Here is a 23003-nt window from a genome sequence, read left to right on the forward strand (position 1 = left end):
TTTCTTGCATTCTGTTTATTTGTCAGTTTTGAGACCTCTCTAGAAAATCACTTCCAGAATGTCAATAAAATTCAAACAATGACTTTGCAAATCATGCTTATTGTGGAATAGAGCAGCCATCACTGTTACTTCATGAGAGGATGGCAATGGTGTTTTCAAAATCTAACCATCCAGCAGATCAAGTACAGGAGCACTTTAATGTAAACAGAAAACAGAAGTGCCAGAAGGGGGGAAATAACCTATGCTGGTCCTGCTGAAATCATCCTAATCTGTACCCAAACAGAGGTAACTTTGCTGCTTCCCCACCCATCTGCAATGTGCATGTGCGAACAGCAGCCCATGAGATGAGGAGTGAACAATTCCCCCTTCTACATAGTGAGCCAGTTCACACATAAAGCAAAGTCAAACCATGGTGAGAACACGTAAGTATTGCCAGGGAGGAGACTGCCAACACTACTCCTGCTGTGAGCTAAACCATGGTTTGGCTTAGCATGTCACCTGAACCTAGGATCGTGCTTTGTCTCCTTTAGACAAACCATGAGCTGTGAACCCAAGAATGAACCCTGGTTACAGCTTGTGGTTTATGTGAAGCGAGACAAACCAGAAGCTTGTGTACAGACAACGCTAAGCCATGCCCAAGTTTAGCTCACAGCAGCAGGACTTGGAGGAAGGAGTGAAGTGGCTTCAATCTCCTCTCTGGGAACCCACATTTTTGTGGTAAGTGGTTTAGCTTTGCATTTTATGCGCACAGCTAACTGACATGCTCCTTTGCAGTTTTAAAGAGTAATCTAAAGCTTTACTCATTGAAAAGTAGCAAGACTGCTGGGTAAGTTCTCCAGCTTGCTGCTTTAAGAGGAAGTGTTCCTTATCTTCTGAATGACCAGGTGCAGTGGAAGACAAGGCTTATGTACCTCAAATGGTTGCTCAGCTTATGTTTCTCATTTTTCTAGTGCTAGGACACAATCTGCCCATGCCAAAGCAATCACAGCTTCTATAGCATCTGGATGCCCTGATTCATGAGGGACATCAAGGGAAAGTTAGCTTCTCTTCAAGGAATACCAACTTTTCTCTAACAAAGTTTTCCAACTGAGCTGTAATCAGGGATTCCAGTAAATATACATACACAGAGAACCTGCTGCACCAAGTGAATCATGGGCAGCACAGCTTGTGCAAACCTACCACCCCTCATTCAACAGAACCGCCATGCTAGTGCACTTATGGGAGAAACTGTTTGATCATAGACTTTTAAAGTAGAGTACCTGTGACAGTAGTCATGCCACATAGATGAATGATATTGTTCAGGCTTTATTGCAACTCACAGTGCAAAAGAAAAAAAAATTCCCTTTCTATTTCCAATAGTACAGATTGGTACATTATAAAGGAGATCAAACAACTCATGTCAGGAGAAAAATACAAAAACAACCAAGTGTATTTGTACTTGGTCTACACCAGAGAAAGCCTCCTTGCAGATTGGTGGCTATCAAATCAACATTGGTCAGAATCTCACCATGAAGGGCACAGATAATTTATTAAGAGTGAAGAATCTTCTGAACAAGGTTGCTTTTAGATTCTGCTAAAAGAAATTCACCCAATTTTAGACACCACTCTAGAAACGAAGGGCTATGTATCTTGATTTAGCTCCTCTTAGCAAAGAGAGCCCCTCACCCCCAGGCACAAACTTACTTTAATGAGTTCTAACATAGAGTCTGTGTCAGTTTGTATTCTAGATGGAAACAACCTTCAAGCACTCTGGTGGGAAAAGGTCTTCAGCAAGAACAGTGCTGGCCTGTTCAGGGAAAGACTTCCTTAGCCTTTGATCACTGCTATGGGTCTCAGTTTAATGGCTTTCTTGCTGATGCCAGCTGCATGGCAGGTGTTAACCACATCCGTCACATTCTTGTAAGATTCAGGGGCCTGGGATAAATGAGATGTAAAAGGAGAGTTAAGAATATGTTTTGAGGTCTTTTTTCTGTTAATAATAATAATAATAATAATAATAATAATAATAATAATAAAACTATCAATTTCTATTCCACATCATTCAAAAAGCTACCAGGCAGCTTATAATACACAAGGCTCTCAATACATGCATACATTCATAAGATTAATACAATGTTAGAATAAAAATCATTTTAACTATGTGATTTAATTTCAAAAATCATCTAAGCAAAATCGCTTAGGCTTTCCTTGATACAAGGCCAGTAATATCAGATAAACTCTCCAAAATGTGTGCTTAAAAGAGTAATGCCTTCCTTTGATTTCTCAAGATTTCAGTTAAGGGGAGGTTCTTAAAGAATAATTAAGCAGATTGGTGCTATCACTGAAAAGGCTCTTCTTCCTCCTCCTATAGTAGCTCCCTCAAAAAAAAAAGGGGGGGGCTTTCAGCAGATCCCATACTACCAAACTTAAAAAGACAGGAGAACTTACACAAGGAGAACACCTATTTCCCCCCCATTATTGTTTATGAAAGACTATATTAAGTCCTGTTGAACAGGTGTACTGTAAACCACCCTGTGATTGTCCGATGAAGGGTGGTATAGAAATGTAGTAGTAGTACTAGTAGTAATAACAACAATAATTTTCAACAAGCTTCCCTCAATGTTTAGGGAAAAAACTGTTTTTTGGGCATCAGAAGAAGTAACTGAAATGAAATGTACAACATTTGCTTGCCTTTCAGACTCTATTAGTGATACAAAAGGAATGTTCTGAACAATGACATGGAACACTGGATGTTCCCAAATGAGGGAAGGGGAGAGAAGAGGAAACCATTTTAGCCTGGAAGAGGTTTAAGGTTCTTAGAATGGCAGAGTACAATAAAGTGTTGTGTCCCCTTGTTGCTGGGAGACGTTAATACTTCACCAGGAGAGGAAGCTCACTCCAGAAATAAAATCCCACAAAGAAGTTTATAAATCACTTACTTCTTCCATAACCAGTTTAGGGGATGCAACCCGGATTGCAATCCCCATGTCCGCCAACTTGTCCAATACGTCCTGGAAATCCAAGTTGCGCCGAGATTTTGCACGTGACAATGCACGGCCCTAAAAACGACAATCACTGTTTCAGTTACTGCCATATACTTTGGGGAAAAGTTAAAGGGAGCGCTGAGCAGAGCCTGGGATACATACATTTTTAGGAGGGAAAGTGCATCTTATGGAGCGAAAAATACGGTAAATGTGAAGCGAGGAAGCACTTGAGTAAGAGCAGTGATGGGCAAAGTAAATCTGGATCTACCAGTAAATCACTAGGTATTTGAAATTTACTTGCTAAATCTACTGCCTGACTCCCAGCTATTGTTCTCCTGCTGGAAGTATTTCATTGGAAGCATATGTGTTCTGCACAAGGCTCCAGTTGATGAAACTTGGGGTTCTGGTAATAAACAATCTATATCCCACTAGATGGAAAGCTGCCCACCCGCAAGCTGGGTGAAAGTTGAAAGTTGCTTTGTTACTCACCGCTCCATGGCAGGTGGTACCAAAGGTTTCAGTCATGCCTTGTTCGGTACCAGTAAGGACATAGCTACAAGTTCCCATTGTTCCACCAATCAGGACAGGCTGACCAGTCAGCTGCAGAGGCAAAAGAAGGGTGCAGAATCAAGATGACACATCCCCTCAAGCTGTAAGCATATGCTGCTCAGCAAGGATCCACTGAAGGTCACTACTGATCCACTCAGGGTCAAGCTTCCATAGTGAATCAAGGAAATGTCAGACAGGAGACATGCAAAATTTGACCAATCGGGATGTTTTGATTGCAATACAGTAGTACAGCAGACACTGAGAAATATAAGTCTTGACAGCTACAAGGTTGTATGGTTACATGAAAAGGAATAAGGTAGAAAGGTGCACCAATGCAATTGTAGGAACATGAGCTGTTAGGTGTGGAAGTCCACGAGGAGTAACAAATATACTATTTGCAGGACCTGCTGGCATTGGCAAGAAAGAAAAGGGCAACAAATTTGTACCTGGTAATCAACCGCAATGAGGGGGTGGTGAGGAGGGAAAGCCCTGGTTGTTCCTTTCCGGTGCACCAGCAGGGTCCGTTCTTTTCCATCTACCACATGCTGCTCTACTTTGGCAATGTTATGAGATACATCATAGATCACATGCAGATCCAGATCATCAGGGGTGGTATTGAAGACTTTAGCAAAAGCCTAGAAAACATTATAGACATAAGCAGCAGTCCTCTGAATTCAAAAAAAGAGCCCAAATAATCTGATGAACACATAACTTACGGCTATTACCATGATGGCAGTGGTGGAAGCCCACCTCTCTGCAGTGCCCTCACATAGCTCTACTGATCGTAACTCAGCAGTTTAAAGTTCAAGGGGAAAGTCCATTTTCCTCCCAAGAAAGGCAAAACTCATTAATGGGGCCCAGCCCCATTCATACATTCTGTTTATGAGGAAGATGACAAGGCACTGCACCACCAATCCACAAGTCAGTTAAGCCAATCTCTTCCTACCAACATGGAGTGATATGGACTCACTTCTGTTACAAAATAATTTAATTGTTCCAGAAATGTTACCCAGGTGTCAATCAATCAGAATGCAGCTGAAGAGATCCCACTGGGGCTTAAAGAGATGGAAGTGAACAAGTTCATGCTCTTTCTTCGCACCTGTCTGGTGAGGAAAGTCATGGAAGAACGATTGACCCATGCATAGTTTCCAGCTGCTGCCATTCCCTTCAAGTAGTCCTGTCCCTCCTGGGAAGCAATCCTGGCACATGCCAGCTGGCGGTCGTTCACTATGATCTTGTCTCGCTTCATAGCTTTTTCCATAGCCACTAGGGCATCTGTAAAAGGGGTGGGGGGTGGGAAGAGAGACAAAAAGCAAATTCAGTGTAGGTCTCCATTAAGCCCATCTAAACTAGCATAGCCAGAAACTGGACATATCTGAGACTTCCACAAATGCCAATGACATGCATGAAGATTGGGAGGAAATAACCCATAAAGCAGTAACTGGAGTTTGTGGATACCTTCAAGAAGGGGGGAAAGTTTCAAGGGCAAAGAAGAAAGGAAGAAAAAGCCTAGATACCTGTAGCTACTTGGTGGCCAAGGCCTCTGCTGCCACTGTGGATCATCACACAAACTTGGCCCTTGTGGTCTATGCCCATCTTCTTGGCAGCATATTCGTTAAAAATTTCATCTACAACCTGGATCTCAGCATAATGGTTTCCTGCTCCCAAAGTCCCCAGCTGTCAAATAAAACAAGAAAGCTTAGCAGATACTGAAATGGGGAGCAAAATGGAAGACAACTGGTTTCCCTTAGAAAGGTTGAGGCAATGGCCTGCCAGTCTTTGATGCCATGCGGCATCTCGCTAGAGGAAGAGATACTGCTGAGAGCAAAGGTTTCAGCTATAAGCCTGAAATCTACCTGAGTGTTACAGTTAACTGAACTGTACATTATTTGCCTCAGTTTAGAACTGTGGGAATATAAATTTCCTTGGCCCATGTAGTCAATGCCCTGTGCTTATCTTCATCTGCAGCCAGACACCTCTGCAAAGCTCAAACCCAGGACATTGATGCCATGACCTCCATTGATCAGATGCTGAGGAAGGGTTACTGTATCTGTACATGGAGGTTTAATTTTTAGCTATTATCCTCCTACTTGATATTTCTTGTTGCTGTTGGTTTCATAAGTTAATCATATATTGGACAACGCAAAAATTGACCAATTTTTTTTACATGGGAGCTCAAAGATGAGGAACTTGTTGCCTTCAGATTATTGTGGGACTCTTAACTCCCATCAGCTCTAGCCAGCACGGCCAGGGATGAAGGGAATTACATTTCAACAGGATCTGGAGCAGCATAGGTTTCTCATCCTTGTCCTAACAAAGCAGCATGCCAAGACATTGGTTTTCAGGAAATTCCTTGAGCTTACTCAGAACTGAATGATACTTGAACATAGATTCTGCCCTCCCTGGCTACCAGCAAGTCCAGCACCTTTAGTCAGTGTAAGTTGTTTTAAACTGTTTTTAATATTGTGTCTTAATTGCTGTAACCCCCTGTGGGATATTGGGATTGTGATAGCAATAGCAATAATAATAATCCTCTCATCAAGACTTATTTTTTCCTTGCATATTCGCACTCTGCTGAAATGTACCCAAGAAGTTAGCATGAAGTTCTAAGTAGTAATGCAACATCATCTCAGCAGACCAATTACCTGGGGCAAACCCCTTTTCTTAGCCCTCGCAGAGACTTTATTTGGATCAGCTTGCAGCATCCTCCCATATTCTTCACAGTGCTCTTTATCCTCAGCCCAGGCATAGCCTTCTCGGAGGGACCAATCTACCCCCATCTCCAGAGCCTCCTCTAAATCCCTGGGGCAAGACAGAGAGAGATTGACTTCTAGTAATTGACGCAACTGATTGCTATTGTTGTACTGATTACATAAGAAAAACAATCCTGAACTTTTGTAGATATCCAGATTTTTTTGGTTGCTCTCAGTTAAATCATTTCAGACTGCTGACTGTGGATTCTTACTGTGTATTTTCACTATATACAGTGCAATTTTGGTTAAGGGGGTGCTATTTTTAAAAAACCAATTAAAAAAATACAGGACCGGATTAACAATGACACATGGCTCTTTATTTCCTACTACAACATGGCTAGATACTTGCCTGTTAAGGTACAGTTAGGGCTTATTAAATTTATACATTGCTTCCCACACAAAAAGACAAGGGTGGAAGGAAGAAGGAAGACACCCTTCCAGTATGGAGATGCTGCTGGAGAAAGGAAAGTTAACACTTACTTGGCGTTCATAGGAATGACACCCTTGGATCCCACACCAACAGGAATGTGGTCAAACATGGCCTGAGCAAGCTGCTCCTTCACAGGTTGGACATCACTCTCATCAAGATTGGTGCGCAAGAGCCGTACACCACAGTTAATGTCGAATCCGACACCACCTGCATGAGGAAAATAAATACAAATGCACCCTTCAAAATTCATGCATGCAACTGCAGAACCGACTCATCACCACAATCAAATGTTCTTCAAGAGAAGTTATAAATATTTTTCAGTAAATGTCCCCTGACTTGGACAAGTAAAAACATCAACCCCTCAGTTTTGTTAGTCAGAAGGAACACAACCTATCTGCACTGGTTTGGAAGGCACAGATTACAAAAAGATAGCACTTCATGGAACTTCTGCTCAAGGAGCCTGAATATGCAGAATTCATAAGGGTTATTTTAGTATTAAAAACAAATATACCCTTCTTACTCCAAAACAAGCATTCCTAAATTGTATTTGTTTTAAGTTTGCTTCAGGGTAGATGTATTCATTGCTACAATACATTACAGTTAATAGTGTCCTAGGCATGGATTTCAGAGAGTCCAGTGAGACAATAACTAAGTTAATTGACAATTTACATATTCATCTGTAATGTACCTCCATCTGAATGAGTACAGTGGTACCTCCGGTTGTGGACGGGATCTGTTCCGGAGCTCCCATCGGATCCCGAGATTTCCGCAACTGGAGGGGCCGCTTCTGCGTGCGCATGCACATGCGGCAGTAGACCGCTTCTGCGAATGCGTGCACAGCAAAAACCCGGAAATATACTTCTGGGTTTGCTGCTTACGTATCCTGAAGTTTACGTAAGTGGAAGGATACGTAAGCAGAGGTACGACTGTACTGTGAAACACATTTTGTTTTCCCATCTGGTTTCAATACATTGCATAGATCTGCAGAATAAGGGTTCTCTCCCTGCACAGAGAACATCACATTCAAACTGCTCATACCTGGTGATACCACTGCTTCTGGGTCATTCATATCAAAGGCAGCCATGTTACCAATGGCAAACCCATAGCCTGAGTGGACATCTGGAAGTCCTATAGATCTCTGAAATTCATTTTAAAAAAAACAAAAGAAAAGCAATCAGTCATAAGATGTGAACAAATGAGGATTCTATGACAGCATGGACTCAGGTTCTACTTGCAATGCCACACAGACACTGCAAAATGGGAATTTCTTTTAAAAAATCCTTTGTTCCTAGCCAAAAACTCAGCAGATTAATGAAAGGCAGCTCACAAATGTAGAAAGTGGCCAGAATAAGTTGCATGTAGGCCCCCTTCAAAAGTAAGTGGTGAATGTAAACAGCTGTCATCTTGCCCTGGGTTGCTGGTGTTTAAATGTCAGGAAATTGTTGTGATGGGTTAATTTAATGAAGGCTGAATTATTTCAAAATTATTTTTGGAATAATTAAGAGGGCAATGCTACAAATGCTGACAACACATATGGGGCTTCTATTTTGAAACAATGGGTCAACAGGATATAGGGATAACTCTTTAAAATCACTCACATGAACAATGCCAGGCAGTGCAGCTACATTTCCAATTTGTTTCATGGCTGGGAGGAAGCCACCAGCTCCTAAAAAAGATGGATGATGAGAAACACAATCATCCTCCTTTCATACAAATTTGTGGTTGATGACATCACACCATTACATCAACTTTCCTTTAAATTTGCATGACCATGTTACACAGGTGAAAACTTCACTGTGAAGCACATCTACTTAGAACTGGCATAAGGCAAGCTGTGACCAAGAACACAGATGTTTCAAAGCCAAGATTAAGGGGTATTTGGTTTCATTTCAGTGCAGTTAAGATCCCTTTTGACAGACCAGTAAGTACTAGCTTAAATTAAGCAAGCAAAATTCTGCAGCATGTTCTACTTCTAAATGAAGCCTAAGTCTTAAAATAAGTTGTGTTTCACCATAGTCTGACAAGTAGCAGATTAATTATAGAGGGAACATTTTCATGAAGGCTCATAATATTTTTCATCGATTAAGAATCACTCTATGGTGCCTGAACATATAGGCAGTCCTAAACTCTAAATGCATTGGTTGAATCTATGTGAATTCTGGATTCATCAAAAGTGAATCTGGAGCTAGGATTCCACACACAACAAACCAGTGAGATTGGGTGACAACAACACATACTAACCTCCACCTCTGCATGAATTTCTTAACTCTTCAAACATTAACTTCTCTAAAGGATCGTTCACGTAGAAGACACCTTCCACCTACAAACAGAAGAATGAGGAAAAAAGGAAACAAAATGCATCAATTCTTACATAAGGGCAGTAACAAAAATTTACCATTCATGCAGAAGCTGGAATGTAGCTGCAACTTAAGCAGGTTACAAGGCTTAGCCACAATTAGGGAAACTTTAGTCACTTCTAGTAAAGGTTTAGATGGACTAAAACTAGGAATATAATAAGCTTGGCTGAACACTTGCTACAGAAGCTGTTGAGTTTCGGTAAGAATTTCAGATATCTTGAATCATGGAACAAAATGTATCTTCTGACCCACGAATGCCACCAGTGCTGTAGTTAGCAATCTTCAGTTAGAGATCAAAAGTGAGAACTTTTTTGAGGAGTCCTACTCTCATCTAGTTGTGACAAAATGAGAGGTAGCTTCTCAGAAGTACTTGAAGCCCTAAACATTTCTAAAATATAGTTTCCTTCTTATGGGGAAATCTGGGAAAGTCTGTATCTTGGCTCTAGGCCACAGAAGCAACCCAGACCACTTCTGAGAACATGAAGGACGCCAAGACCCAAATACAGTGGTACCTTGGGTTAAATACTTAATTTGTTCCGGAGGTCCGTTCTTAACCTGAAACTGTTCTTAACCTGAAGCACCACTTTAGCTAATGGGGCCTCCTGCTGCTGCCGCGCCGCCGGAGCATGATTTCTGTTCTCATCCTGAAGCAAAGTTCTTAACCCGAGGTACTATTTCTGGGTTAGCGGAGTCTGTAACCTGAAGTGTATGTAACCTAAAGCGTATGTAACCCGAGGTACCACTGTAATGATTGCTGGTAGCCCTTTTTAAGACAGCAAGAATACAGCAACACCCAGCAGTGATGGAAACCTGCTTCAGGAGGCATTTTTTTTTTAAAAAAAGATTTTATCATGCATATAAAATTTTACTTTCAAGCGGTTTTAAAACCGGTTGAATACCACATTCATCTCACTAGAGAAAGGCTTCAGCTGTGCTTTAACGCTCCACATGCAAAAATAGTGCAATCATAATGCTACTAATAATCCGAATGTAGCATAAACTAACTTCAAACCGGGATTTGACACTTAATGTACTGAAGGATGATGTACGTCAGAAGGCATCCCCGCCCAACCAGGTACGGAAAGCAGCTGGGAATGCGGTTCTTAAATCTTGAGGAAGCGGCACTCTGCACATGCGTAGGGGAAGTCTTAACCATTACTTCACTTAAGTAATAAAAGCGAGCCGGGGGGGGGGGGCTAAGCACTGGTTGAGACTGAACCCGCCCCTACGTGCCTGTCCACACACAGACCCCCACCGTCCTCCGACCCACTCACGTTCATGTTGGGCACGAAGCCCTTCTTGATACGCCAGCAGTGCTTGTCCAGCTTGTCCAGGTACTGCAGCTCATCGTTGTAGCTTCGGCTCATGGCGGCGGCGGCGATTCCTAGCGAGCTCCGCTCTCTGCCGTGGCTCCGTGTCACTGAATTCCGCCAACGGCGCGCACACGCTCCCCTTCAGCGCCGCTACGGAAGCCGAGGAGGTCGCGCGCAGCCTCCCTCAGGCAGAAGCTGAGGAGGACTAAAGGATTGGACGGCGCCCGCAGAGGCACAAACTTCGTTCGCCTTTCGCGAACCAACCAGTGGCTTTCTTCTTTTTCCCCCCTACCTCCTTTGCAGCGCCGCCTAGTGTCCAAAACGGGACCGCGTGTTGAATTAGCTGGTTGTGGAAGTGACCGCGCTTGGTGTGGGTCAAATATCAAAAGAACGGAAGATCTTGTGAGCAGCCTTATTGCGCCGCTTTAAAGGCTGCAGTTCTTAACCCTGCTTTTCTGATGAGTAAGCCCCACTGGATTCAGCAGGGCTTGCTTCTGAGTAGACATGGTTAGGGGCTGCGCTGTAGCACATTTTTTTTTAAGGCATGAGATGTTTACTGCAAAAGATGGGTGGACAAAACCTTTGGAACCTCTCTGGTGCTTTATTGTGGGTATATTCTGCAACATATTCTTGACACAACTGTAGTATGTTAGTGGTACGTTTCTTCTGCTTAGTAGTTATGCAGGGTGGATTTGATTTAAATCAAAGCAATTTAAATCACTAGTCAGTAAGACTTGGTTTAAATAATTTTATTTTATTTTTTTACAGAAAAAAAATCTTGCTGGTATAATCTTAATATTTACAACCTGATGAAGGTTTCACTTTTGGAATAATAAATTTTCAGAGTAGTTTTTACAGTTATATCAAAAATTGCTGATTTGGTTATACTATTATAAATTATAGCTATGAAATTCTTGTGAGGCTTAATAAGTTAACTGTTTATACTTGGACAACTTTTCTGCTATACTTTACTGGAAGGAGAAAAATAATCATTAGTAACAATTTAAACAATTTATTTAACTAAAACAATTAATATTATAGCATACATATCCATGTTTGTTAACTGATGTGGTTAAACAATTTTTAAAAAAAAAAACCTTTGTGTTTTAGGACACACAAAAAACTTAAAACAAATCCTTATTTCCTGATGAATAGCCTTTGGACTATAATGCAACTTAAGCAGAAAACTATGTTTAGAAAGATTTTTCCTCCCAAAGCATTTTATTTTAAAAATCCGATTTAAATTTTTAAAATTCTGATTTTTTATTTTTTTAAAAAAACCATTGATTTTTATCCACCCTGTAGTTTTGTGATCCTTCTCCAATGCTCCCCCCATTATTGCTGTCCAGAGGGACTATAATGCACAACATGGAAGACATAGCCTGTATGGATCAAAGTATTATGCAGGCATGAAGTTTTGAATACTAAGATAACCCTACTTTTTCAATAACTATAATGCTAAAGTGGGATTGTGCGGGGGGGGGGGGGGCATTAAAGGCAGGTTCCAAGAGATTAGGACAAGTTTCCCATTACAAACAACACCTGGTGATGCTTCAGAGAACCCACAACTTGACTAATATCTTTTAACAGGCTCTTATTACTTTGAATACCTAATCATTTAGGTCTTAACACAGTCCCTGCAAAGGGCATTAAGATACACATTTGTATAATTTTTAAATTTGTTTTTATTCTGAAAAAGTACAATACAAAATTGCATATAAAATCGTGTGTAAAAGATCAATATGTAACAGTATAGTGACATTCTATGAAACCTCTCTCTCATTCCTTCAATTACTCAGGAATGAATGTAATATCTACAGCATCGTTGAATCAATTCCCAATTCACTCTTTATGTAACTGTGTTCAAAGGCTCCCACCATCTGCTTTGCATGCAGAAGGTTCAATGACTGACATCTCCAGGTTGGGCTGGGGATGTCCTCTTGTCTGATACCCTGGAGAGCCTCTGATAGTACTGAGCTAGATGAGCCAATGGTCTCACTATGTATATGGCAACTTCCTATGTTCCTCCTCTGCATTCCTTTCTGAATGGTTTGCTGGTCCATTAACAGATATTACTTCACCTGTTCAATGTCTTTCAAAGGCACTTTTACACACACACACACACACACACACACACGCGACCACACAGAATGTTTTCAATCATTATCATTCACTTTCTTGTTACATCTTCCCTCTTGAAACAGAACAGAATAAATTTCGAGGTTTCATGCATCTATAACGAAAAAGCCTTCATAATCTGCTTGGTCTCCTCCTTCTTCATCATACTCCAGGTCGGTGGAAATCAGCAAATAGCCCTGAGAAGATATACAAACATTTATTTGAAGTTGCCACAAGCTGCAGCTTGCTAATGGCTTGGCCATGACCAATACACCTTGTGAACTGAATGTTAGACATACATTGTCATTTAACAGAAAGAGTGTAAGCACTGCTGATGTGTAACTGACATGGATGTCAATAAAGTAGAAGGATGTTGCACAGCAGCTGTGCTTTGTAGATTGCTCTGAGAGGGAGAAAATATATTAAAAAGCCAGTTGTCAGTTGTTTAGCCATGCTGAGCCAGACAGATCAGGTGGGGTGGTGGATGTTTCCCTTCCATCTACTGCTCACAGTCCCTTCCCTCTTTGCTAAGCCTTCCCTAACTTGTATGGTCCAACTGAAACCTGGATATTTGCAGGAGTCGAAAAAGACTTCTATTAAACACACAAAGGTCTATAATCAAGGTTTACTTTAGCTGGGGTTACTGGTTGCTCAGAAAGTATTCTGGGGTTCTTGTGAAGATACCGTCATGAAGAAACTAAGAAATTCTCTTTAGGTTATGTGATGATCAGAGAAACAATGTAAAACAGAGCTAATCAACTAACGAGAGTGGAGAAGTCAAGATGTAAATATGGTGGTCATCAGAAACTGTTGATCAGGCTTTTTGCTAACAATACACTGCTTGTTTGGTAATTATTGTTTTTAGTGTGTATTGCTTGTTTCCTTACAGTTCTTATGGATTTTAAAATACAAATTATAAACATTGACTTGTTTACACCAGGATACCAACAAATACAAAAACACAGGAAAGTGTTTGCCTTTCCTCCACAATGAGTCACTTTGAATGATGGCCAAATGATGGCCAACCTTTCTCTGAACTACAAAGTGTTCGTCGAAATGCTTGTCTCTATGTACAAGCTTTCCCCCCTTTTATTTAAAGGGACTCTCTTCAGCCTGTGAGTCAGGCAGCCTGAAGACCCTAGGACAGGCATGACCAAAGCCTGTTTCGGGGGCCTAATCTGGTCTGCTGGACGATTTAATCCGGCCCCTGTGGCAGTATATGTCCTGGGGTAAAATCCTTTAAAAAGCACAACTTTAGGGTAAAATTAAATCCTTAAAAAAGCTCAACAACTTTGGTCAGCCCTCAGTCAGTGGCGTAGTGTGGGGGGTGCAGGGGGGGCCAGCCACACCGGGCGCAACATCTGGGGGTTGGGGGCGCAAATCCACGGGTTAGGGGGCGCAAATTACTTGCCTTGCCCCGGGTGCTGACAACCCACGCTACGCCACTGCCCTCAGTTCATCAAATCTGGCCCTCTTTGAAAAAACTTTGGGCACCCCTGCCCTAGGATGTGAGAACATGGCAACATTCTGATGACAAGTCCCACCAGGATTCAGAACTTGCATCACATCACCCTAACCAACTCTCTCTCGGCACACAGGACAGACAGGTGTGGGCACTGCAGAATCTCACCTGGTGAACTGTAACAACAGGTTCCACAAGCATCATGCTGTCCATTTTAGTGAGAGGAAGTCCTTCCTTCAGTTTACCTTAATAAAAGAGAGAAGAGATTCTAAGCGCTATTGTTTTTTAACAGCAGGCCCTGCAGTTATGAGTTATTATTATTACCATTAGCCTTATACCCCATCCTGCCTCCAAGGAGCTAAAAGTGGCATAACATGGTTCTCCTCCATTGATTTTATTCTCACAACAACCCTGGGAGGTAGGATAGGCTGAGAGAAAAATACTGACCCAAGGTTATTCAGTGAGCTTCATGGCTAAGTAAGGATTTGAACACTGGTTCCCCAACCCTCTAACCATGCTGGCTGCACAGTTTAATCCATTGCTTTCATTTAAAATCTGATCACAAGTCATATATTACTGCCGAAGCAAGGGCATTTTAAAACATATTTATTTTATTTTGGGGTTCTTTATGTTGCTGAGAAGCAGAGTAGTACCGTTATCCTGATTTTACACTTTATATGCCCAGTACAATTTTGTTATTTTGTAAATGCTGTAAACAACCAATAAATGGTTTGTCAGGGAACTGACATCGGAGCGAGAGGCGAAGGGGAGGCTCCCAGATGATGCTGGTGAAGGACCCAGCAGCAGGGGGAGAAACAGCTCAGTAGAGGGGGAAGCCAATCAGCGCAACACCAGGGATAAAGGGGGGCAGACGGGGGAATGGGAGAGAGGGCTCCAGGACTCTTCACGGGACATCAGTGAGGAGAGCCCAGGTCCTCCACTACCCACGCCTTCCCTGCGCAGAAGACTCCCGCACAGTGAGAGGAGGAGGAGACTGGGTGTCAAACAACTTTTATGCTGGAAGAGGTTCAAGAAACGCCCACTGACGGATTCTGCCAGTGACTGAGGCAGCCACGATGAGAAGGGGCTGTGCAGTCAGAAAGGTTTAACAAGGCAAATTAACCGAGAAAGGCACCAGTTTACGCACGAGTAACTCATACCTATTACATGGTTGTTAGAAATGCAATACAGACAAGAACTGCAGAAGTTATCTCTTGTCATGTAACTACATACTCATCAGAATATTACAGTATTAAGTGTACAAAGAGTCTCCAGGGCCAATGCCTCCAGTCATTAACCAGTGATAACTTTATTGCCTTACTCTGAAAGGAAATATACACCAGATCCATTGAAGGAAAGGAAAGAAAGAATAAGCACTCCTTTATCAGCAGTTGTATGTGGACATGTTCACATGGTCTTGTAAATCCAAATTACCAGTACCGTATTTTTCGCCCTATAGGACGCACTTTTCCCCCTCCAAAAATGAAGGGAAAATCTGGGTGCGTCCTATGGGGCGAATGCAGGCTTTCGCTGAAGCCTGGAGAGCGAGAGGGGTCGGTGCGCACCGACCCCTCTCGCTCTCCAGGCTTCAGGAAGCTCTGCACAACCCTCGGGAGACCGGCTCCAAGGGTTGCGCAGAGCTGCCTGCCGTCCCGGGATCAGCGCAGCTCTGCGCGGCCACCGGGAGCCGGGGGCGAAGCCCTCCCCGCTCCAGATGGCCGCGCAAAGCTGCCTGCAGTCCCGGGACTGCAGGCAGATCTGCGCCGCCATCCCGAGTGGGGCGCTAAGTCCCGCCTGCTCTGGATGGCGGTGCAGAGCTGCCTGCCCTCCCGGGACTGGTGCACTTCTCCCCATCGCCAGCCCCACAAGCTCGGGGGACAGCGGGGAGGCAGAGCGTGCCTTCCCACTGTTCCCTGACCTGGTTCTTCCAGCCCCGCACCTGGGGGGGAAATAAATTTTTTTTTAATTTCCCCCCAAAAAACTAGGTGCGTCCTATGGGCCGGAGCGTCCTATGGGGCGCAAAATACGGTAGTTGACAGTGTGTACTGGGTCTTCTGACAAGACAACCGGATTGGCATTCTAGTGCAAAGCATTAAGCATCTTATAATCTTATTGGAGCAGTATGTTCCTTAAAGTATTTGCCATAAAGAATGTGATACCAATCACAACACGTCATGCCAAGTGACGAAAATACAAGTTCCATCGCAACTACTTCTCATTCTCCAAATAAGATTTTCTGTAATTTCCATTAAGTAACAATGGTGATGTGGAAACAATCCAAACACTTACCATTGGCTGCTGGTATTACTCCATTCCGTAAAATGTAAGACATGAAGTTCTTCAAAAGTGAAACCTGCCATGTGAGAGAATTTGGATTTAGTGGCACAGGCTGCCTCTACACTTTATTGTGGATTATCTATTGTGGATTTCTCACACTTTTGTCCTCTGTTTTTTGTGAAGCATCTGCTTGACATCATGAGCAAAACACCCTCTTTCCACGTTTCTCCTGTTCAGTTTCTGTTATTTCTCAAAATTTGACATTTTTAACACAATAAAGCAGCTGCACTGCCTAGAGATGACTGATTCAGTGGTATACAAATTGTTGAAATAATAATAATAAAAAATCATCAGGTGGAGATGATCTATCACACAGCTGTTCTGGAAGATATAGGCCAGTAAAGACCTGTATAGATTGAGCTCCAGATATTTCATTTTCTTTGGTCTCTCTCTCTCTCTCTCTCTCTCTCTCTCTCTCTCTCGGAACCAGCTCTATTGCCTTCCCATTCCGAATTGCATTGCCTTCCTATCAATTATCTTGCCCCTCTCCGCCATCCTCCAAAATTGCAGGCAGCAAGGAAAAGGGGGAATTCTTAGCAGCAGTTCAGTTGGGGGGGCACATTTATCCCTTTCCCCACACCCAATAGTTCCAAGGATAGTTGATTCGCTTTCAAAAAATGCAATGATTAGGTGCTGCTATGAACATTCTATACCTTTGAAGCACCTTCTTTCCCTCAGAGAACTCTGGACGCCGTAGTTTCCCCCTCACAGAGTTAAAATTCTCAGTAACCCTCAATAAACTACAGCAACCAGAATTCTCTGAAGGACATAATGTGCTTTGAATGTGCTTTAAAGGTATAGCGTGTACTCAGCCTGAATCATCCATATTTGGAAGAACCCAGAGTAATAATAATAATAATAATAATAATAATAATAATAATAATAATTTATTATTTATACCCCGCCCATCTGGCTGGGTTTCCCCAGCCACTCTGGGCGGCTTCCAAAAGAATATTAAAATACTGTGATACATCAAACATTAAAAGCTTCCCTAAACAGTAAGAACAACAAAGAAAATGTTATGTCAGTTCCAGTTAGAGAACTGCTAAGAGATAATTTTACAAGGCCCACTCTTGCTTTTCTTATTGATACAGTGGTACCTCGGGTTAAGAACTTAATTCGTTCTAGAGGTCCGTTCTTAGCCTGAAACTGTTCTTAACCTGAGGTACCACTTTAGCTAATGGGGCCTTCTGCTGCCTCCGCACGATTTCTGTTCTCATCCTGAGGTAAAGTTCTTAACCCCAGGTACTATTTCTGGGTTAGCAGAGTCTGTAACCTGAAGCATCAGTAACCCGAGGTACCACTGTATTGTATTATGATGGCTGTGGGCCACCCCCTAGGAAGTTTTGTAAACTGAAAGCAGCATCTAGATGTAAGAAAGAGAGGGGGGACTGGTTCCTATGTTATGATTTTAAGCCATTTATGATGGGGATCTAATCATTAGCGCATGTTATGTTCACTGTGCACCTCCTGCTTTCAAAATCATGCCATCATTCACCACACAGATCAGGCCATTTTATTTGTGTTATTGCAGGTCTGAGTGCAGTGAATTTTGGCAAAAACAGAAAAACACAGTCAGTCTCCACAGCAAACAGCAGCTGCGTACCAACAGCTCAGCCCATGGTTATGGCTGCCCTGTGGAACCATTTAAAAGCAGGAGATTTGTGATCGTGTCTCCTGACACTTCTTTTTCTTTGTCGAAAGCAGCTCTGGAACTGGTTCTGGAGGGGAGGGCTATCTTACCCTTTCCCTCTGTGCTGTTTTCCTGAACTAAATCACACATAGCCCACACAATGAGGCTATTTGCCCCTTTGGGGAAAGCCTATTTTCTCCACAAGGAAAACCATGGCTTCAGGATAAAGGTTTAGATCAGAAAAATGGCATGGACAATTCAGCTCTATCTACAAGCTGAATCTGATTTGTTCTCTGTAACTCCCCGCCCTCTTTATTTACCTTGAAGAAGCCAACATTGGAGTGGGTCAAGGATAGGTGGAAACTGTGAAAGGAAAGGAAATATTGGAAAAAAACATGATTTATTTGTACAAGCAGCTCAAGATGGCATACTTGGATCTGCCCCACCTCTATTCCCCCTTCACAGCAACCCTGTGAGGTAGGTTAGGCTGAAAGGCTGACTGGCTCAATTCCCAAAGTTCCCTTGGAAGAAGGAATAATTGTTAAACCACTCTGGGAATTGTAGTTCTGTGAGGGGAATAGGGGTCACCGAACAAATCTCAGCACCCTTAACCAACTACAGATTCCAGGATTTTTTGTAGGAACCATGTGATCAAGATGAATTACTCAAACACCCACAGATACAAATATTTAAAAACCACCACAATTTTAGACCCGCAACCCCACTACTTTGCAATATTTCAGATGCTGTTGGACTCAGCCACAACCAGCATAGCCAATAGTCAGGGATGATGGGAGTAATAGTCCAGCAACATCTGCTTCTTTTTACCTGTAATAGAGCAATGCCAATATTTTAGCTGGAAGATTTTTTACTTTTATGTAATTGCTTTAAAAAAATTATTTATTGTTTTAAATGGAGTGGCAAATGTAATTAGTGGTTTCAGCAATTCAAGAGGCCTTTGGGGGATACAGTGGGGTTAAAAACAACAACCAACCATTCAAATTTTGTTACCTGTCCAGACATAGAGAAGGTATCAGTTTCTGTTCAAATATATTCAGGCTGGCATGGGTTTTGGCAGTCTGTGTGAAAGAAATGTCTGTTTACCACCTAGAATATTCCTGTTGTATAGGCAGGTAAAAATGCAAGGCCTTTTTGAAAGGTAAAAAAGGAAGGTCAGTTACTCTACCTGCTTCATCCAACTCCCCACCACAATGTTATCTCTCTTGCTTTTCCAAGCAGAGCTCAGGTGTCTAAAAGTTTTGCAAAGCCTATCCTGCAGATGGCATTTGTACTTAGAAAGTCTGAGCACCAATTTGTACTCAGATTTTTTGGGTTCTGCTATGATTTACGGTAAGGAGCCATTAAAAAGGGAGAGCAGGAGCTTTGACGTTGCCCAACCAAGTCAGCAGAGGGAGGAGCCACACAAGTCACCTGCTTTCTTTCCCACTGTGGTGAGATGTATTGCATTACTATTTAAATTATACACTAGTGGTCAGAATTGTAGAAACCTTATGGGAAAAGTGTGTTTCCGAGGTTTGATGGCTCAAAACACCTGATTGGCTCTCTAAACACTCATGCTCATTGGCTATATTCAAATGAAGGAAAGTTACTACATATCAACCTAAGGAAGCTGTGCTTCCTTTTTCTGGTTATTCGGCTATAACTTTTGATAGAATACAGATACTTGAACAAACTTTATTGCATTGCAGTCTTCATTAAATTATCTTTCCATTGATACGTAATTTTATGGTATTACGCCAAAAAAGTAGTGTTATGAGCCATCAAACCTCAGAAATACACTTTTTCCAAAAGGTTTCCACAATTTTGGCCGCTAGTGTAGAAATATTTCTAAATTTGCATTTATACCATGTATATTTTTATGCAAATCACACACCCCCTTTGTCCACTTCTTTGATGATGCAAACCTTTTCTGGCAATGCATAGCTGATGGAATAAATAAAGGTTTGAGGCTGTTTTGGTTTTGCTATTTTTTTAATGAGTTAGGAGACCCAAGTCCTTGCCAGTTTACTGCAGATCACTCAGATCCTGAACCACATTCTGCACACCCCTTGCTTGTGGTGCCAATTTCTGACGTTGACCCAAAACAGCAACAGGTCATGGCAGATGGGGGGGGGGAGCCAATGGCTTGAACATTATTCTGCCTGCTGTGTGGTACTTACTATGCTCAAGGTGAACATGGATTGGGTGGTTGAATTCTTCAGGACTACCAACACTTCCATGGAACCAGCAATCTCCAGCACAGCACTGCCATTATGCAGCCTGATCACAGGGGCTGCCGTTGGTTTTAGATCCAGGATTACTGGGCGTGGTGTTTTGTAAGAACGCGCAATCTGTAGAAGTTTAAAAGCAACCAAGAGTTTGAGAGCAGGATTAGATTGGATTAACAGAATTACATAGCAAATAAATTCTTCAGCAGAACAGTTGCTTTGAGGCAGGCATTCTCTGTTGCAGAAGAACTCCCAAAAACATTTCCCTTAAAATAACGGTTATAGATATAAAGCTGCTTACCTTAGGGATAATGGTGCCAAAAGAATTTGTAGTTAATCTGAAGTAAGAGGAAAGCTGTGGAAAAGAGAATAAAATTAGGCTACCTAATTAGAACTTTGTGACAAGCAAGTATTATTATTATTAAAAGAAGCAACTATGGTACTAAATCAATTTTCTTACTAGCCTGCAGATAATAGTCGTGTTTGCAAAAGGAGCTCCATTGCTGCTTTGTCCCTCCCGGCATAATGGTCTTCAATATGTGAATCAAGCACATTGTATGGCCATAACCTAATCATGGTCTGGGCTATTACTATTGTGCAGCATTTTCTGCCCCCATCCTGACAGTTTCAGACTTTCCTAGGATCAAAATACCCTCATTCAAAGGGGGAAGGTCTGGGACAACCCTGGGATAGGGATGGCATCACTTCCCTACAGTCCGGTGTGCATTTTGTTCCAGTGTGGATAAGGAGCTAGTTCCATGTGGAGTGAATTTCTTTTAAACTGATGAACATTCAGTTATACAAGCCCCTTACCTGCTATCGGGATAAAAACAGTAAAAGGGGAGCGGGTGGCACTGTGGTCTAAACCACTGAGCCACTTCGGCGTGCTGATCAGGAGGTCAGCAGTTTGAATCTGCTCAATGGAGTGAGCTCTTGTTGCTGTCCCAGCTTCTGCCAACCAAGCAGTTCAAAAACACACCAGTGTGAGTAGATAATAGGTATCGCTGCGGCAGGAAGGTAAACGGCAGTTCTGTGCACTCTGGTTTCCGTCACAGTGTTCCATTGTGCCGGAAGCAGTTTAGTCATGCTGGCCACATGACCCGGAAAGCTGTCTGTGGACAAACACCGGCTCCCTCAGCCTGAAGCGAGATGAACGCTGCAACCCCATAGTCGCCTTTGACTGGACTTAACTCTCCAGGGGTCCTTTACCTTTTTACCTTATCTGGATATAGGTTCTCATCACCGTAGTTAGATCTAGTTAGTCACAGACTATATAAACAGTCTTTCAAAAGACAACAGTTGGTGCCTTTGAAATACCAACTTCTACAACTTGCTCTCACCTCCTTTTCAATAGAGACATCAAAGGCCCCAGCAGCGTAATAAACGAGTGAAGCAGATTGCAAGAAATATTCTGAGATTCCTATTTGGAGCATGGAGTTATTCTCATCTGGGATATTGAATGGTGCAGGCTTGAAGGGAGTCTCTAGGTCATTTCCCACTGGGGAGATTGTTCCCTGCAAAGAATTGCATGAATGACAAAATAACAACAACAACAACTCTCAGACTCTGGATTTCAAAACCAGGGACAAAAGCTATCAGGGCATGGATCATCAGTGACCCTTGCACATAGGGACACACTGGCCGAATCATTGCTAGCTGAAGGATTAATATAGGTCAAGCACAGGAAACCTGTGTAGCCCTCCAGGTGTTCCTGTCCCATCATCCCTCATCACTTTCTGGAGCTGACAGGAGCTGGTACCTGAGAAAGGTAATGCCATCATTGTCATTAGAGAATCATAGAATCATAGAGTTGGAAGAGACCACAAGGGCCATCGAGTCCAACCCCCTGCCAAGCAGGAAACACCATCAGGGCACTCCTGACATATGGTTGTCAAGCCTCTGCTTAAAGACCTCCAAAGGAGGAGACTCCACCACACTCCTTGGCAGCAAATTCCACTGTCGAACAGCTCTTACTGTCAGGAAGTTCTGCCTAATGTTTAGGTGGAATCTTCTTTCTTGTAGTTTGGATCCATTGCTCCGTGTCCGCTTCTCTGGAGCAGCAGAAAACAACCTTTCTCCCTCCTCTATGTGACATCCTTTTATATATTTGAACATGGCTATCATATCACCCCTTAACCTCCTCTTCTCCAGGCTAAACATGCCCAGCTCCCTTAGCCGTTCCTCATAAGGCATCGTTTCCAGGCCTTTGACCATTTTGGTTGCCCTCCTCTGGACACGTTCCAGTTTGTCAGTGTCCTTCTTGCTTATGCATGTAGGTGCTTGAAATGATAGCAATCCGAAGAGGGGACTCAATGCACAAGCATTGCTTACTGTGAGTAGTCCAGAGGGTAGTAGTTCCTGCTAACCCTCTATACTTTGTTTCTGCTGCTGGCAGCCTTCTCTCCACCACACTCAAAGAAGTGTTCTTAAAAATAACTCTTTAACTAAAGCCATCACGCCCATTCATTCAAGAACAGAGATGCCTCAATGCAGTTCCCTAAATAAATAAATAAATAATAGCAGCCAGTTGTGTTACCTTTATATCAAAGTTAATAGATGTGTCAGAGATCACCGGAGAGTTCACCAGCGAGTAGTCTACTTGTGCAAAAGAATCAATCTGGGCTTGGACTGTTAGAACAGGGGGCAAAACAGCCGTGATGAGATAGTGAAACAAATACCTCTATTAACTTGATAAGCAGGATCCAAAATGGTTTTAACAATACCTTTTAAAAGTAATTTTATAAGGACTGTCTTCAAATTATATTTCCTTCCAGTGGGAAGGCACACGGTTCTGTGCACGTTTTCTTGTACGTACACAGCCCCACTAAGCTTAATCAAGCTTACTCCTAAGTGTGTGAAC

The 23003-nt window shown here is 42.5% G+C and overlaps 2 protein-coding genes and 1 long non-coding RNA gene across 7 annotated transcripts in view; 1 reads left to right on the forward strand and 2 right to left on the reverse strand.

The window, feature by feature from the left end:
- On the reverse strand, nt 1–10572 carry RTCB (RNA 2',3'-cyclic phosphate and 5'-OH ligase). Its single transcript, XM_083462557.1, has 12 exons — nt 10327–10572; nt 8937–9015; nt 8294–8361; nt 7734–7833; nt 6746–6902; nt 6158–6314; nt 5030–5189; nt 4612–4787; nt 3959–4147; nt 3453–3563; nt 2919–3038; nt 1–1914 (listed from the first exon to the last, which is right to left on the reverse strand). The coding sequence occupies exons 1-12, from the start codon at nt 10417–10419 to the stop codon at nt 1807–1809; spliced, it is 1518 nt and encodes a 505-aa protein (XP_083318683.1). The 5' UTR covers nt 10420–10572; the 3' UTR covers nt 1–1806.
- Nucleotides 10571–13335, forward strand: LOC310687483. Of its 2 annotated transcripts, none has more exons than XR_014516443.1 (2): nt 10571–10827; nt 12570–13335. It is a non-coding gene; the product is annotated as an uncharacterized lncRNA (long non-coding RNA). The 2 variants fall into 2 exon arrangements; XR_014516444.1 differs by lacking the exon at nt 10571–10827 and adding an exon at nt 10841–10971.
- The window catches only part of BPIFC (BPI fold containing family C), a 26026-nt gene continuing 15049 nt past the window's right edge, over nt 12027–23003 (reverse strand). For all 4 annotated transcript variants that reach the window (XM_083462573.1, XM_083462574.1, XM_083462575.1 and 1 more), the window contains 9 exons: nt 22680–22771; nt 21484–21657; nt 20445–20498; nt 20096–20266; nt 18927–18994; nt 18236–18278; nt 16235–16298; nt 14114–14190; nt 12027–12680 (listed from right to left, as the gene is read on the reverse strand). In XM_083462573.1, the coding sequence (XP_083318699.1) occupies nt 12591–12680; nt 14114–14190; nt 16235–16298; nt 18236–18278; nt 18927–18994; nt 20096–20266; nt 20445–20498; nt 21484–21657; nt 22680–22771 (833 nt within the window). In that variant the 3' untranslated portion in view covers nt 12027–12590. The remainder of the gene's footprint in view (nt 12681–14113; nt 14191–16234; nt 16299–18235; nt 18279–18926; nt 18995–20095; nt 20267–20444; nt 20499–21483; nt 21658–22679; nt 22772–23003) is intronic.

This window comes from Podarcis liolepis (genome assembly GCF_965112155.1).
Source record: "Podarcis liolepis genome assembly, chromosome: 10".
Taxonomy (NCBI): domain Eukaryota; kingdom Metazoa; phylum Chordata; class Lepidosauria; order Squamata; family Lacertidae; genus Podarcis; species Podarcis liolepis.

What these genes read in the sequence shown, in the direction of transcription:
- RTCB (XM_083462557.1), bottom strand. Translation starts at nt 10,419, where the DNA reads ATGAGCCGAAGCTACAACGATGAGCTGCAGTACCTGGACAAGCTGGAC. An exon ending in CACTGCCTGGCATTGTTCAT is followed by an intron (nt 7,834 to 8,293) that starts GTGAGTGATTTT and finishes AATGAATTTCAG; the next exon opens with AGATCTATAGGACTTCCAGA. An exon ending in TGACTTTCCTCACCAGACAG is followed by an intron (nt 4,148 to 4,611) that starts GTGCGAAGAAAG and finishes AATGTTTTCTAG; the next exon opens with GCTTTTGCTAAAGTCTTCAA.